Source organism: Cydia fagiglandana, chromosome 5 (genome assembly GCF_963556715.1).
Source record: "Cydia fagiglandana chromosome 5, ilCydFagi1.1, whole genome shotgun sequence".
Classification (NCBI taxonomy): domain Eukaryota; kingdom Metazoa; phylum Arthropoda; class Insecta; order Lepidoptera; family Tortricidae; genus Cydia; species Cydia fagiglandana.
In genome coordinates this window covers 4,254,403-4,269,852 of record NC_085936.1, presented here as the reverse complement: position 1 = coordinate 4,269,852, position 15,450 = coordinate 4,254,403, and the positions used below count along the sequence as shown (strand labels likewise).

Genomic DNA, 15,450 nt, shown 5'->3' with positions numbered 1-15,450 from the left:
TAGAACGTGACAGGCATGGTGACAGTTGATAAAAAGGCGACCATAATTAGCCTTCTGATTAGAACTTTATGTCAAAAATTTGCTATAGTTAGACAGAGAAAAGTCTGCAGCGATTTTGATAGCCCACGCAGTGCAAGTGTTATTTTAAATGTCAAACTTCTATGAAATTATGACGTATAAATAATAGTTGCGCTGCATGGGCTATCAAAGTCGCTACAGACTTTTCTTGGTCTAAGAGCCGCCATACACGGACTGCTCGAGCAGTAACCCAGTGATCAACATACACGGACTGCTTTTGCATCTTGACCGCATGATAAAATTTCACCGCGCAAGCAACCGCCCGAAGCAGTTGCAACTGCTTGAGCGGTTCGTGTATTGCGAATGATGTTTTTGTATTGAAACTGCAGATCACCCAACGGCGACCGCTTGAAGCTGTTGGCACTAACTGCTCAAAGCAGTCCATGTATGGCGGCCCTAACTCTAAAGATACGATACCACATTTTACAAGATTTACAAGGCGCATTTTAGGGAGGCGCATAGCAACATCTACCGAAAAGGTGAAATTCGGATGTCAATTGCAGTACTGTAAATACTTATTTATCATTCAAAATCAACATTAAAAAGAATCAATTTTATCAGTCAACATGGAAACCACTCAAAATTTCGCATCAACCTATTTTGCTACTCTTGCGGTGGACTGTGGATGAAATTAAAATGCAACTTTATTATCAGTTTATGGATAATTACATATTATACATATGTATTGTGAAAAATAACGATGTTTTCATTGTCTAACACATTCACAAGCTACATTTATGGGAACTGTAATTGCAATAGACTCATTTGTGTCAGTCTTGAAATTCAACGCAGTTGAAGAAGTTTTAGTCTCGCAGATGTAGGAATATCCCATTAGAATGGACCACGTTTCTTGACATTTTGCTCCTCTGAATAAAAGAAAAAAGTCGTTTTTATGTACATCACGTTGATTTTAGGGCCCTTAACCACTAGATCTTTTTCAGCGCGTTACAAAAGCGCTTGAATCTGTCTGCACTCTAAATAAGATGGGGGCCTAGCTAAGATGACAATTGTTGATTTAAGAGGTCAATTAAAACTTAAATACAGATCTAGTGCATAATTGTTTTCCTTCGTATGTTCTCGGAAACGTTCGTATTTGTCATGATATTTCAGTCTACCGCAGTACTTACTTTTTGTACCGAGACTGACTAAAATAGACAAGACACATAATTATGCACTAGATCAGCGGTCGGCAACCTTTTAGCAGCCAAGGGCCACATAGTAGTTAACGAAGAAGACGCGGGCCGCGCTTTGGTAATATTTGTGACTTTAGAAGATATTGTCGATCGTCAGTACTGCATACAAAATAGCCAGGGAGGCTCGCGGGCCGCAAGCGAGAGGTTGGCGGGCCGCATGCGGCCCGCGGGCCGCTGGTTGCCGACCACTGCACTAGATGATAGGTATATGGAAATACTTTGACTTTTTATAGCATCTGTCAACCCGATATATTTTTAGGGTTCCGTACCCAAAGGGTAAAACGGGACCCTATTACTAAGACTTCCGTCCGTCCGTCCGTCTGTCACCAGGCTGTATCTCACGAACCGCGATAGTTGAAATTTTCACAGATGATGTATTTCTGTTGCCGCTATAACAACAAATACTAAAAACAGAATAAAATAAAGATTTAAATGGGGCTCCCATACAACAAACGTGATTTTTGAGCAAAGTTAAGCAACGTCGGGAGGGGTCAGTACTTGGATGGGTGACCGTTTTCTTTTTGCTTTTTTTTGTTTTTTTTTTTTGCATTATGGTACGGAACCCTTCGTGCGCGAGTCCGACTCGCACTTGCCCGGTTTTTTCTTTTCGTTTAGCTTGTGTCAATGTACGATTGTCATCTTTGTTCTGTCTTTGCTAGGTCCCCTGATGTTTAAAAACAGGAATAAGAATAAATCGATATCAGTTTGAGGAAATATTTTTTGATTCAGTCAATACAATACCTAAAGCTTGGCCTGATTCGAAATTAAAGATATCTCAAAAATTTGTTAAAGGCAAATTTTAGATGTATCTTGAAGTTCGAATCATGCCGTATGATTTAAAAACTTACTCATTCGAGCAACGAGTCTGCTTTATTTTCTGAGTAAGGATCTCATTCAGAAGGGTTTTCGGGGCACCAGGAACCTCGTATGTAAGTGGCTCCTCCTATAATAGTTAAAAAATAAATATAAAAGTGGAAAAAATTGTCTTGGGTGAGACTTGAACTCACGGCCTCTGATTCGATACTCAAGCGCTCTGCCATCTGAGTCACCAAGACCTCGTCTATAACTATACCCAATCTTTCCACCATCTACCCCATATGGTGGAAAGAAACTTTAGCGATATATACCGTAAGAGCATTACACTTTAAAAAAAATCTATAAATAAAATAGGTAAATGTCCGTGAAAGAGCGCTAATTATATGTATAATTATATAATAATAGTTTTGACTAGCGATGTGACGAGTCCACTTTTTTTCGATTCGAATCATTCGAATCGATTCGGCCACTGATCCGAGTTGAAATTCGAACTGACTCGACTCGACGGTTTGCGTGGTTCGCGACAAGGTCACGGGCCGCGGAGCCGCAAACGAGTCAAGCGGCAGTTGTTGTAAACAGAACCTTCAGGACACCGAATTAAGGTTTATTTTTCAATGGCCATACTACCAGTGAACTCGACTCGGGATGGCGAATCAAGCGGCAGTTGTTGTAAAAAGAACCTTCGAGCTACGGAATTAAGGTTTATTTTTGAATGGTCACAGTACCAGTCAACTCGGATTGAAACGGCGAATCAAGCGGCAGTTGTTGTAAAAAGAACCTTCGGGCTATCGAATTAAGATTTATTTTTGAATGGCCTTAGCGTAGCGTTGACTCGGCTCGGAGAGTTGGTGAATTGGCGATTCATTCGCCGAGTCAGCGGATCGGATACCAAGTTACCAGTCAGTTTAGTGGCCGAGTTGATTCGGATTGCCAATAGTCTTGATTCGAATCAACTCATCTGTAGGTTGATTCGGATTATTCGAATCAGATAACTCGACTCGCCCATCGCTAGTTTTGACGATATTCTACCAGAGTTAAATGATAGATGCGACGACGAGCGAAGCGACGTTGACCGTGACTCAATATAAATATTTTATAATATCAATTAAGAAAAAAATCTTATTTGCGATATGTGTATATTGTGTATCTTTTAGTCAAAACTAGTTTTCATCTAGGCACTTTGTGAAAACTATTTTGACTGAAAAATCCTACTTGAAACTAGCTTTACACCGGGGCACCTTGCGAAAATAAGTTTTAACCAGTGAAAACGCGTGTCTCTGAAGCGATACGGAAAACTAATTTTAACTAGGGAAAACGCGTTTTCACTGAAAACGGGATTTTATGGTAGGTACCTAACAGATACTTATAAGCAAAGTTTAGTGACCATATTATGTTTTATATTTCGAAATACATACATTAAGTTACAATTATATATTAGTATTAACATAAGGGTAAATAAATAGGTACTTAATTTAAGGCCAAACCTCGGTAATGGAAACACAGGGATCAGTTTCAGAAGACCGTCGCGTACGTTGATAATGCTGAAATAAAAACATAATAAATAACTAAACATAAACAAAAAAAAAAACGAAAACAACAAGTCAAATGAAAATAAAAAAAACTTTATAATAATTCAGGTCTTCCCCAACCATTCATCCTTAATTATTAACCCCCTTATTCATAAACATTTACTAAAGTTAACAAGCCGATAATAATCGTTCGCCCCTTTCCATCATACCAATACGTCGGAAAGGGACAAACGATTATTATCGGCTTGTCAACTTTAGTAAACGTTTATGAATATGTATAATACCTACTTAATAATTAAGGATGAATCACGCTAGACCGTGCCGGGGCCGGGCCGCAGCTTCCGACGGTACATTTTCTATGGAAAGCACCACGTGATCACCGATCATCCGTCACAGAAAATAACATGTCGGACGCTACGGCCCGGGCACGGTCCGGTCTAGCGTGATTCATCCTTATCTCACCGAATTGTTGATCTCTTCCTGGGGGTCAGGGCTTTCAATATCGCAGGGAATATTTCCTTCGCATTTATATTTGGATTCTGTAAGAGGAATAAATGCTTCACTTGTTATGGCTCGCCTCTACATGATTGGGCCAACGCCGGCCACTCCAAGGGACGCATTTATGCGTTAGAGCAAGTGATATTGCTATCTCATTCTACCGCATGGCTGCGTCCCTTGGAGTGGCCGGCGCTGGCCCATCGTGTCTGTAGAGGAGCCATTAATGTTTCTATTTTCCTTTCACATGTGTGTGACCTTTCATATGTGTGTGTTGGTCATGAGAAGAAAGTGGTTTTGTTGCTTAGAGCAGAAAAATATCATCATATTTTTTTTTATATGACTAAAAATTCGGTCAGGATCCTTGCCATACACAGACAAGAGGTTACTGTTTACATTTTTTTTTGAAAAACCATCTTCTTTCTAATCGTAATCGGCGTTAGGTTACAAAACAATCAACAAAAAAGAGAAAACATAAATTTCATAGGTGCCTCCGCTTAAAGCACATAATTATGAGATAACACCCTTGTAACAAAGCCATAATTATTGAGTGAATTCCTCAACTAGCAGAGCCACCTATCGCACAACTTAATTAAACAAAATAAAATACACAAATCGATGCAGACTTTTCTTGGTCTAACTTTAGTTATTTTTCTGTTTTATTCGATCTATTAAAATGTAAACACAGATAACTTTTTCCAGTTATGATTCTTGTTTGAGAGACCTATTAACCCTGTCCACAGATCATATAATACCCTGTCCAACACAGCTGATAAGCGTGATATGATACAAGGGAATGTCTAAACTTTAGCTTATAAATATCAGCATGACTCATCGATCACCACATTTAAAACGACTTTCTGGTCAGTACGGATATGATGGTCGTTCTTGTCTACGTGACAGCGTGATAAAACGGTGTCCGTCACTTGTTCACAGTGTTAAAAAGTGACAATTATTTTGTCGCGTGGATAATGCTATCCTTAATACGCCGGCTGATATAACATGATTTGATATGAAAATTCAAGTAGCTTATACTTATATCTGTGTGTTACTAGCTACAATAAAATTTTGATCGTTTTTTTTTGCGATTTTTGGCTTCAGCCACATATTGTGAATGAAGCTAATTATTTAAAGTATTTACCTGATAGAGAGGCGTTGCTGCAGGAAGTTATCACAACTATCTACAAATAAAACATTTATCGTAAAAAATACGTCAACTATAAAAATCCAGTTTATTACGTTTAACGTTTACATACGGCCCGCCTGATGTTAAGCAGTCACCGTAGGCATAGTTTATAAAGTACTTGTACAGTACATAATATATGGTCCTACTTTCCCGCACTAGTGCCGGAAAGAGCACTTTTCATGTGTATCGTAAATAACTATTATAGCATATACCTATATTAATTATGTAGTTTTATGAGACGATAACAAAATAAAAACTTACCATTAACAATTGAAACAAATACATGGTAACACAGCACACACCACTGATCTCAAGAAACTGAAGAAGCAAACTGATTTTTAGCGAATAATCCATTCATAATTACGAGTAGTAGTGATAGCGCATGACTCTAAAGGTGCATCCACACCACAATGTCAAGCTCTTGTGAAGCGAAACTGTGCAACAGTAACTAAAGTTGACTGCGGTATGATGCACCTTAACTGCGAGCAAAGTTAAGATTTTTTATGGATTAATTTGCCAGTGGCATGTCGATCTATAGACAGTTAAGATTTTTTCTATTTCGATAGACAATTTAAGGGGGGGGGGGCTGATTCTGTTTTAACGATTTGATATTAGTTTCATCTCATTTTGGAAATGCCTTACTAGCCCATTTAATCGCTACATTCCTCACACACACAAATGTATATAAAAACGCACATTATACCAACGAATTGAGGCGATACTACTAGTGACCTGCCAGTTAAGATGTCACTGATAATGGGTAATAAGTATAAGTATACAATTACAAAATGGCAACAATTACAATCAATCAGTACGACTTGAAGCCATATTCACGCGCTTATTTGACGATAGGGTTGGATTGGCCGTTACATTAGGTATTAAATCATTCTTGTCTAGAACCACTACCACCAGTTTTGACATTGACAAATACGCTCGCGCGTCTAAGTAACTTGCTTTCTATGCATCTTGCTCGTACTCGCATATTAGTGCAAGCGAGATGTATAGAAAGTAATTTACGTAGACGCGAGCGTATCTGTCAATGTCAAAACTGGTGGTAGCCGTATACTTATGTGTCATGTGGTTTTGTAATACCTGTAACAGAGTTACCTATACATAAGGTTAGGATTAAATCATTACATTTAGTTACAAAGTAATGATAATACTTAATTGCAATTCAAATACTTAATATATTTATTTTATATGTTATATTTTATGTGTTGTGTAATGCGTTCCTGCCGGTAAGATTGCCAGACCTCAACCAAATATGTTAAATGATTTATGTTTCTTTGGATCGTCTGGCTTTAAACTTCATACCTATGCTTTGCTGAAACAATTTCTATGATATGGCACTAAAAAAATTTCAAAGAGACCCAAATTTTTCCAAAGAGATGGTAAGAAGGGGGATGGGTAAATTTAATTGATACACTGCGATTTTTATCTCATACCTTTAGGTACTTTATTTCATATTTATTTTCACAAGCTTGTACATATTTTAAACACAACGTTACATCTTCAGTATAAAATAATAGGTAACTATATATAAAAACACATACACAAAAAGTACTTAAAGCACAACTCTATATGCCAGATGTGAGAATTTTTACATGTAAGTACATAGTAAGGTAACACCAGCTTGACACTGACATACATAATTTACTATAGCGTGTGCGTAACTTACTTTCTACGCATCTCGCTTGTACTCGCATTTAGTGCGAGCGAATATGTGTATTTGACACTGCTACTTAAGGCAGTCGTGGTAAGGCTACAGGTCAAGATATAGTATGAAACCAGCGCACAACCGTGCAATGTGGAAATTCTTGGTTAGTAGCAATGAACGCGGACCAATGTGATGTCTGTTTGTATATAGTCTGTGCCTAAAGTTTACATTCGGATCTTAAACTGGTAATCTCTTAAGTACGAGTTTTTTGCGCGCTTTTATCATAGCGTCCAAAAGATATTCCATTATTTCATCTACAGTGATAGATACTTCAATAAAAACTTTATTGCAAAACATTATCGTGACAAAGAAAAATAAAGAACTTATAATAAAAATAAAACTTAGGTCTAAGTACTATACTAAACTTAATTACTAACTACTAGGATTTTATTTTGTGACGACCGTGTACTCGCGAAAAGGCGCTGACTCAGTACTATGTGCTGCAGCTGCAGGATTGCTGCCGCAGCGCTGGTATTCTGTCGGAGCCTAATGGTAACATTCCATTTCTAACCGCAGCTGCAATCGTAGTACTGAAGGCGTCGCTGTCATTGTCAATATCCATAGTAAAATTGACAGTAGTGCAGCTGTCGTTGGAAATAGAATGTTACCATAATAGTACCGTGGTAGTACGCGCGCAGACTCACGGTATGATCAATCACCAGTGACAAGGGAGAGTGAAGTTATTGTTTAAGTATTTTAGCTGAGCAACTCAGGGGAAGCCCTTTCGCAGGTGACATTAACTTGATGTAGTATTTGTTGCCGTTCTGGTGCAGTACAGGGAATGTAAACTCGACTCTTTGCTCGACGCAGTGCACTTGATATTCTTTCAAGAAAAATCTTTCCAAACCAGTGTGTTCAGATTCCGTTATGGGGCCAAGCTTCCTGAAAAGTTATAAAAACATAAGTATTGACCAAATGACCAAGCGTCAATGGCAGTCCTACAGATCACATTGCTCAACCGATTCTCGTGAAATTTTGTAAGCACGATCAAGGATTAAATAGATTTTATGTCGATCCAGTTTTTAGAACAGTTTCAAAATAGCCTCCTAATTCCAAAAATCGTTAGTTTCGTTTTTGAATTTAGAACCTTGACTTATTTGATCAAAGTTAAAATTACGTTTTGAAATAAAGCCTTTATAAGGGCCTCTGGGACTCAGAAGGAGAGGGAGGTTCTTATTAATTATATTTCTGGTAACATATTATTGCAGGTGATTATTATATACATAGATAATGAAAAGTAATGAAAACTTACTTGCCGCATTCCTCGATTTGGACCCGAATGGTGTAATTGGTGGTTTGTGGGACGTACCAGACCGTGCCTTCCTCATCTTTGATCATGTATATCGTTTTGAGCTGAAATTACAAATAAATATTAAATTAGTACTAATTGTTATCCAGGATGAAACTTTATTCACCAGCCATACTCAGCGTAGGTTATACTGAATATTTTTTTCTATGGGACTAATGCCGACATCGCGAAAACAAATTGACTGTTCCACGGAAATCACATCAGCCGGAATGTGATTCTTAGAATAAATATTACATTTATAATGTCAAGAGCTGTGAATTGTTTCGTTTTGATCGGTACTATTGTGCCGTCGAAAAGTTTACAAAATTTCCCACATGGAAACATTCTTTCATACGGCACTGATGATGATCCTGATCCTTCCGGCCTTTGTCGAAATCGGCCGGCAGGATCGTCATCAATGCCGTCGGAATGTTTCCAAAATTCCACGCTACGAAAAAATTCAAAATCATTATATAATATTTGTATGGGAATTCAAATTTTCCAGTTCCAAAATGAATGTTTACTTTATTTCAAGCTCAAGCTGTTCACAGACTAATTCAACTAAACATCTCAAAAGATTACTAAAATGAACCAGAGATAGCTTGAACATTGAAAAGCCGATATAAAGAGGAACTATGAGTATCATCATCAAGGATTCGATGATGCAATAACAACTGATACATGCCTATGCCACTATCCCTCGTTTACTCCCGACTTAGTATTGCGTGATTGGGTCATCCACCATGAAAATTCAATTCTAAACATGAACTTTTAAGGTCGTTTTTTGAGTGACACTTAGGAATTGGTTCATAAAGTTCCAACATCTCACCTCGGTTGTGGATGGCCCGCAGTTGCCAATATCTTTCACCTCACTACCTTCGCCGTCTCGGTTGCTCACTTCCTCACCTAGCCTGTAGTTCATGACCTGAAATACATTATTTATATGAGCCTACATTGTCCCACTGCTGGGGAAAGGCCTCCCTCCTCCCTTTCCACATATCCCGGTCTTGACCCGTTTCCCACCAGTTCCTATCAAAGGCCAACGCCGTCGAAGTTAGCCGCGACCCCGGGTTTGATGTGGGACCCAATTGGTTGTTCCACCTTGTACGACGTATGCACCTACAGAGGTGGGCTAAACTAGCCACGGTGTGGGTTCCACAATGTGAACGCCGGCAGGGTCGGCCTAAGAGGAAATGGCGGGACGACCTGGACATATTTCTCAACAACTGGACGGATGCTGCGGTTAATCGGGAGGGTTGGAATTCTAGGGGGAGGCCTTAGTCCAGCAGTGGGACACCTTATAGGCTCGTTAAAAAATATGAATTTATTGAGATGATCTTTTGCGGCTCGGGCCCTAATCTGATAAACAAAAAGAAGTAACATAATTAAGTTAGTTGGGTAACCCTGGAATGCGCAAGTGCCCTTACTCTAAATATTGTAGGTTTTTAAACAAACTTACCTGTCCACTCAAAACCTTGTCGAATATATTTTGTTGTTTTCGGTAAGCGTCGGTTTTTATCCAACAGTAATTTCTGCCCTCGCAATCATGTGGCCAGGAATCTTCAATTTCATTACCTGTTTAACAACAATTTCGTGAGAAACGATTGGCATTTGTATAATTCCATATAGTAGTAAAATCATAATTAATAACTAAGATAGTAATAGTTGGTAGTATAGTCACGGGCTTTAATCACTTTAGGATCCAAGCTAAATTTGATCGCTGAGCCATTAAAGATTCAAGCTGAAGTAAGTTATACTTGCAATAGAAGCATTCTATGGGCTGTCCCGTACAAACACGTTTTATTTCTAAATATAATAACTCCTACTAACTAGTTTTGCAAATTGTGCAAAACTTCAGAAAATCACGTTTGTACAGGACAAATTCGTGGAATGCTATAAGATTGGATTACATGTTATTAGTGTTATTACTAACAAAAGTGAAAAACCGGGCAAGTGCGAGTCGGACTCGCGCATGAAGGGTTCCGTACCATAATGCAAAAAAAAAACGAAAAAAAAGCAAAAAAAAAAACGGTCACCCATCCAAGTACTGACCACTCCCGACGTTGCTTAACTTTGGTCAAAAATCACGTTTGTTGTATGGGAGCCCCATTTAAATCTTTATTTTATTCTGTTTTTAGTATTTGTTGTTATAGCGGCAACAGAAATACATCATCTGTGAAAATTTCAACTGTCTAGCTATCACGGTTCGTGAGATACAGCCTGGTGACAGACGGACGGACGGACAGCGAAGTCTTAGTAATAGGGTCCCGTTTCACCCTTTGGGTACGGAACCCTAATAAAAGGCTATAAAATCTATAGAAAAAATATAGTGCACCGTTATTAAATTCTCTGTGTTCTTTTTAGAGCCCACCTTAACTCTTCGACAAAATATGGAAGTGCTAAAATAAACGTCATTTGTCCTGACACTACCACACTTTGTAATTACAAAGTCTGATTACAAATTAAGACTACACCTTAAAATAATAGTTACTTACCAGGAAGGTATGGGAGAGAGTAGGCTTCAGAAAGTTTCGTCAGAACGGCAAGCTAAAATTAACGATACAAAATATTAATTCGTTAAATATATAAACGATGGTGATAAAGTTGTCGTCACTGTCCATAAATTACATAAGACAATCGAAGACTCCACACATAAGCGCTAATACAAATTTTGTATGGGAGCGCGACCGCTTATTTCAGTTGTGCCCACTATTGCCCACTCTTCTTCATGTCAGTTCCAAATCTACAGCCATTTTGATAAAAATAACAATGAAAATGGTTTGGAATCAACGCTCAAATAATTAATCCAAAGGTAGATAAATATGGTAGATAAATATGGTAGCTAAACATTAAAAAACACGTAAAAGATGAAATTATAAGAAATAAACTTACCGCGAACAGGAATATCACTGGAGCCATTTTTTTTGTAAAATAATTAGTTCTTCAGTGCAGTTAATGAGTTACAAACGGTAACTGATGCCGACCAGACGAGTTAACTAATCTTATATAGGCGCACAGTTTTCCCTATACAGTGCGTCACAGGATAAAGGTACCGTGATAACGCTCATGTAACATTACGCAATTAAATTGAATATTACGTTATTGAGATATCGTCATTAAAATAAATAAATCTGGGGACATCTTACACAGACCAACCCTGCCCCAAACTAGGCAAAGCTTGTACTATGGCTACTAGGCGACGATATACATACTTATATAGATAAATACTTACTTATAGAATATACCTACTTAGAAAACACCCACGACTCAGAAACAAATATTTGTGTTCATCACACAAATAAATGCCCTTACCGGGATTCGAACCCAGGACCGTCGGCTTCACTATGCGAGACCGGTCGTCATGGTAAAAATGGAAAGTATTTTGTTTTTTAGTACAATTATTTAAATTGCATTACGTTATATCACCGGAAATAATGTCATGGTCAATGCTTAAGGTCCAACCTTTGGCTTACTATTATTCTACTGGTTGGCATGAAACCGCTTTGCTTGCCTAGAGAACTTGGCTTCAGTGGACGAAATCAACGACGGGCTAGTGGAAACTGTCCACACAGTAGGGTATAAGTTTTTTTAGACCCCGCCGTAAAGATAGACCTCAGAAACTGACCGAGCAAACCTTAAACCTCATGGCTGAACGACGCTCGCTACAGTTGCAGTCTCCCGATGACGCGGAGTCATATACTTAGGCAGCTCAATAGACGTATATCTAAGTCCTTGCGACATGATCTGCGTCTCTTTAATACTAACCGTATTAAAGAGACTATTGAGCGAAACCAAGGCTCCAAAGTGTTCGCAAAGGACAAGTCTATTGGGCAAAGCCAGCTGACAAAGCTGAAACGGGAAGATGGCAGCATAGCGTCGAGCAAAGCGGAGGTTTTAGGTGAGATCGAGAGGTTCTATGGACAGTTATACACTTCGATCGCAAAGCCCGTTGACAGCTTGGTAGGAGATCCAAGAGCCAAGCTGTCCCGACATTATACCGAAGATATCCCGGACATCAGTCTGTACGAGATTAGGATGGCCCTGAAGCAGCTTAAGAACAACAAGGCGCCGGGCAAAGACGGAATCACTTCAGACCTTCTGAGAGCGGGTGGAACACCGGTACTTAAAGTCCTCCAGAAGCTCTTTAATTCCGTCTTGTCCGAGGGCATAACGCCTGAAACATGGAATATGTGACATATGTGGGTAGATTAAGTAATCAGGCGCCGACTGAATGTGGGTAGGTTTATTTTTCTCTCTTTTAATAAATCCTATGCCGAACGGACGTGTTTCCTTGGTGTCATCAGCTCACTCCCTATCCTGGCCTGGAGGCATATTTTTCAGTGGCGACGAGGATGGGATAGGGAGTACATAAAAACTTTAGGAAATTTTAAATTACAGCCGAGTGATGTCTCAATGCGATATTATACCGGGGAAAGGGTAATACCCGTAGGTAAATTATGCGTGAATGTACAATATGGTAAAGTAAACAAAGAATTAGATCTGTATGTAATTAAAAGAGAGAAAAATAAACCTACCCACATTCAGTCGGCGCCTGATTACTTAATCTACCCACATATGTCACACCCCCCCACTAAATCTATAACCAAGACCCAACCAAGAAATGTGAACCAAGTAATGTGTCGGAACTTCGCTCGTTTTTAGGTCTCATTATGTATTATGCCAAATTTGTACCTAACGTGAGTACTATTTTAGCACCACTATACAGGCTTTTACAAAAAAATGTTAATTTTGCATGGGACGAAAATTGTAGGTCAGCGTTCAACAAAATCAAACAAATGTTAATTTCAAGTCCCATTTTAGCTCATTACTCGCCACATTTGGGCATAGTTCTTACCACAGATGCTAGCAGCGTAGGGGTAGGCGCGGTTATCTCCCATTTGACGCCAGAGGGCGAGCGGCCGATTGCGTATGCATCACGGGTATTGAATTCGGCGGAGAAGGCGTATTCCCAGATTGAACGCGAAGCTTTGTCAATAATATATGGTATTAAAAAATTCCATCAATATCTCTATGGTAGAAGGTTCACATTAAGAACTGATCATAAACCTTTAGTCTCCATTTTTGGCGATAAGTCAGGCATACCGGTAATGGCAGCGAGTAGGATGCAGCGTTGGGCGGTCATCCTCGCGGGTTACGATTATGACATCGAATAGGTGCGTAGCGAGAAAAACGCGGCCGACGCACTATCTCGTTTGCCAGTAGGATTACGTTCCGAACAGGAAAACGATAAAGGTAATACACGCGAAATCACTTACTTGAATTTTGTTCAAAATTTCATGCCAATTACAAGGAAGACTTTGTGTCAAGAAATTAGTAAGGACGACGTTCTTAGGAAAGTAATGTTGTTTATACAATCCGGTTGGCCAACAGTTTGTAACGATGAACAGATTAAACCTTATTTTTCACGACGCAACGAATTATACATCGATGCAGGATGTATAGTATGGGGTTATAGATTAGTTATTCCAAAAAAATTGCAGGATTCGTTGTTGAAAGAGGTGCACAGCGGACACATGGGGATAGTTAAGATGAAGAGTATCGCGCGGAGCATTGTGTGGTGGCCGGACATCGATGCGGCAATTGAAAGCGTCTGTAAAGCGTGTACCGCGTGTACAGCAGAGAGTACGTCTCCGGCTAGGGCGGTGCCACAACCCTGGCCATACGAGTCAGAGGTTTGGTCACGACTTCATCTCGATTTCATGGGTCCTATTCAAGGTGCCTCATTTTTGGTGTTAATTGATTCGACCTCGAAATGGATTGAAGTTTTTAAAATGTATAAAACTACTGCCGCTGAAGTTATTCGCGTGTTACGGGAAACATTTGCGCGTTTTGGGCTACCAAAAGAGATTGTATCAGATAACGGGCCCCCGTTTTCTAGTAAGGAGTATGAGCGTTTTATGACTTTTAACGGTGTTAAAATGACATTTGCACCAGTATACCATCCCTCGTCGAATGGGGCCGCAGAGGGGGCAGTTAAACTGTGCAAACGAGTAGTTCGGAAAGCTTTGCGCGACGGCGTTGTTGTAGACGCAGCGTTACAGTCATATATATTGTCTTACCGAAATGTAGACCACAGTACAACCGGTACGTCACCAGCGGTTCTTTTACAGCGTAGGACATTAAGGTCTCGTCTTGATCTATTGAAATGTAGGAGGCAAGTAGAAGAGAAGGTTATTCAGAGTCAACGTAAACAAGTCGAGTATGCGGGAGGTACGTCTAGACAGTTCGATATCGGAGAGAAGGTGTGGGCACGTAATTATACAGGAGGGGAAAAATGGATAGGAGGGAAAATTGAACAAAAAGTAGGATCTCGCAACTATATTGTAGGTAGGGAAAATGGTCCACCCATCAAACGACATATCGATCAGCTCAAAACTAAGTGGGCTAGCACGATTGATGTGTCAGTACCAAACTCTCCGATTGCGGTAGAACCACCAAACGAATTCCCTACAGGTACGACGGCGGGAGGGGTACCAGAACCGGTAACAAGCAATTCGGAGTTAAGGGCCGTGAATGCTCCACCGTTGCCGGTTGCACCGGCCGCGCCCCCTACATTGCCGGTTCCCGTGGAGGGCCCCAAACCGATCCGCAGTAGGAAACCCGTTAAAAGGTACGGGTTCGACTTCGATTAGTGTTTAATGATTTAATCCCTATTAAGCTATGTACGCATAACTGTAAATATAGATTTAGTGGGGGGGTGTGACATATGTGGGTAGATTAAGTAATCAGGCGCCGACTGAATGTGGGTAGGTTTATTTTTCTCTCTTTTAATAAATCCTATGCCGAACGGACGTGTTTCCTTGGTGTCATCAGCTCACTCCCTATCCTGGCCTGGAGGCATATTTTTCAGAATAGAGGCGAGGTGGTGCTGTTCTTCAAAAAAGGTGATAACAACCTATTGAAGAACTACAGACCCATCACGCTTCTGAGCCATGTCTATAAGCTGTTTTCAAGGGTCATCACGAACCGTCTCGAACACAGACTTGATGAATTCCAGCCTCCCGAACAAGCCGGTTTCCGAAAAGGCTATAGTACCATAGACCACATCCATACGCTGCGGCAAGTTATACAGAAGACCGAAGAGTATAACTTGCCATTATGCTTAGCGTTTGTGGACTATGAGAAAG

General features: G+C 39.8%; 2 protein-coding genes across 2 annotated transcripts; both read right to left on the bottom strand.

The window, feature by feature from the left end:
- Positions 1–756: 756 nt before the first annotated feature.
- On the bottom strand, positions 757–5,582 carry LOC134664717 (uncharacterized). The gene is made up of 5 exons (XM_063521463.1): positions 5,559–5,582; positions 4,079–4,195; positions 3,572–3,628; positions 2,120–2,214; positions 757–944 (listed from the first exon to the last, which is right to left on the bottom strand). The coding sequence occupies exons 1-5, from the start codon at positions 5,580–5,582 to the stop codon at positions 785–787; spliced, it is 453 nt and encodes a 150-aa protein (XP_063377533.1). The 3' UTR covers positions 757–784.
- Positions 5,583–6,781: 1,199 nt separating this feature from the next.
- Positions 6,782–11,269, bottom strand: LOC134664789 (uncharacterized). The gene is made up of 6 exons (XM_063521529.1): positions 11,195–11,269; positions 10,798–10,849; positions 9,762–9,877; positions 9,132–9,227; positions 8,267–8,367; positions 6,782–7,896 (listed from the first exon to the last, which is right to left on the bottom strand). The coding sequence occupies exons 1-6, from the start codon at positions 11,219–11,221 to the stop codon at positions 7,695–7,697; spliced, it is 594 nt and encodes a 197-aa protein (XP_063377599.1). The 5' UTR covers positions 11,222–11,269; the 3' UTR covers positions 6,782–7,694.
- Between the last annotated feature and the right edge of the window lie 4,181 nt (positions 11,270–15,450).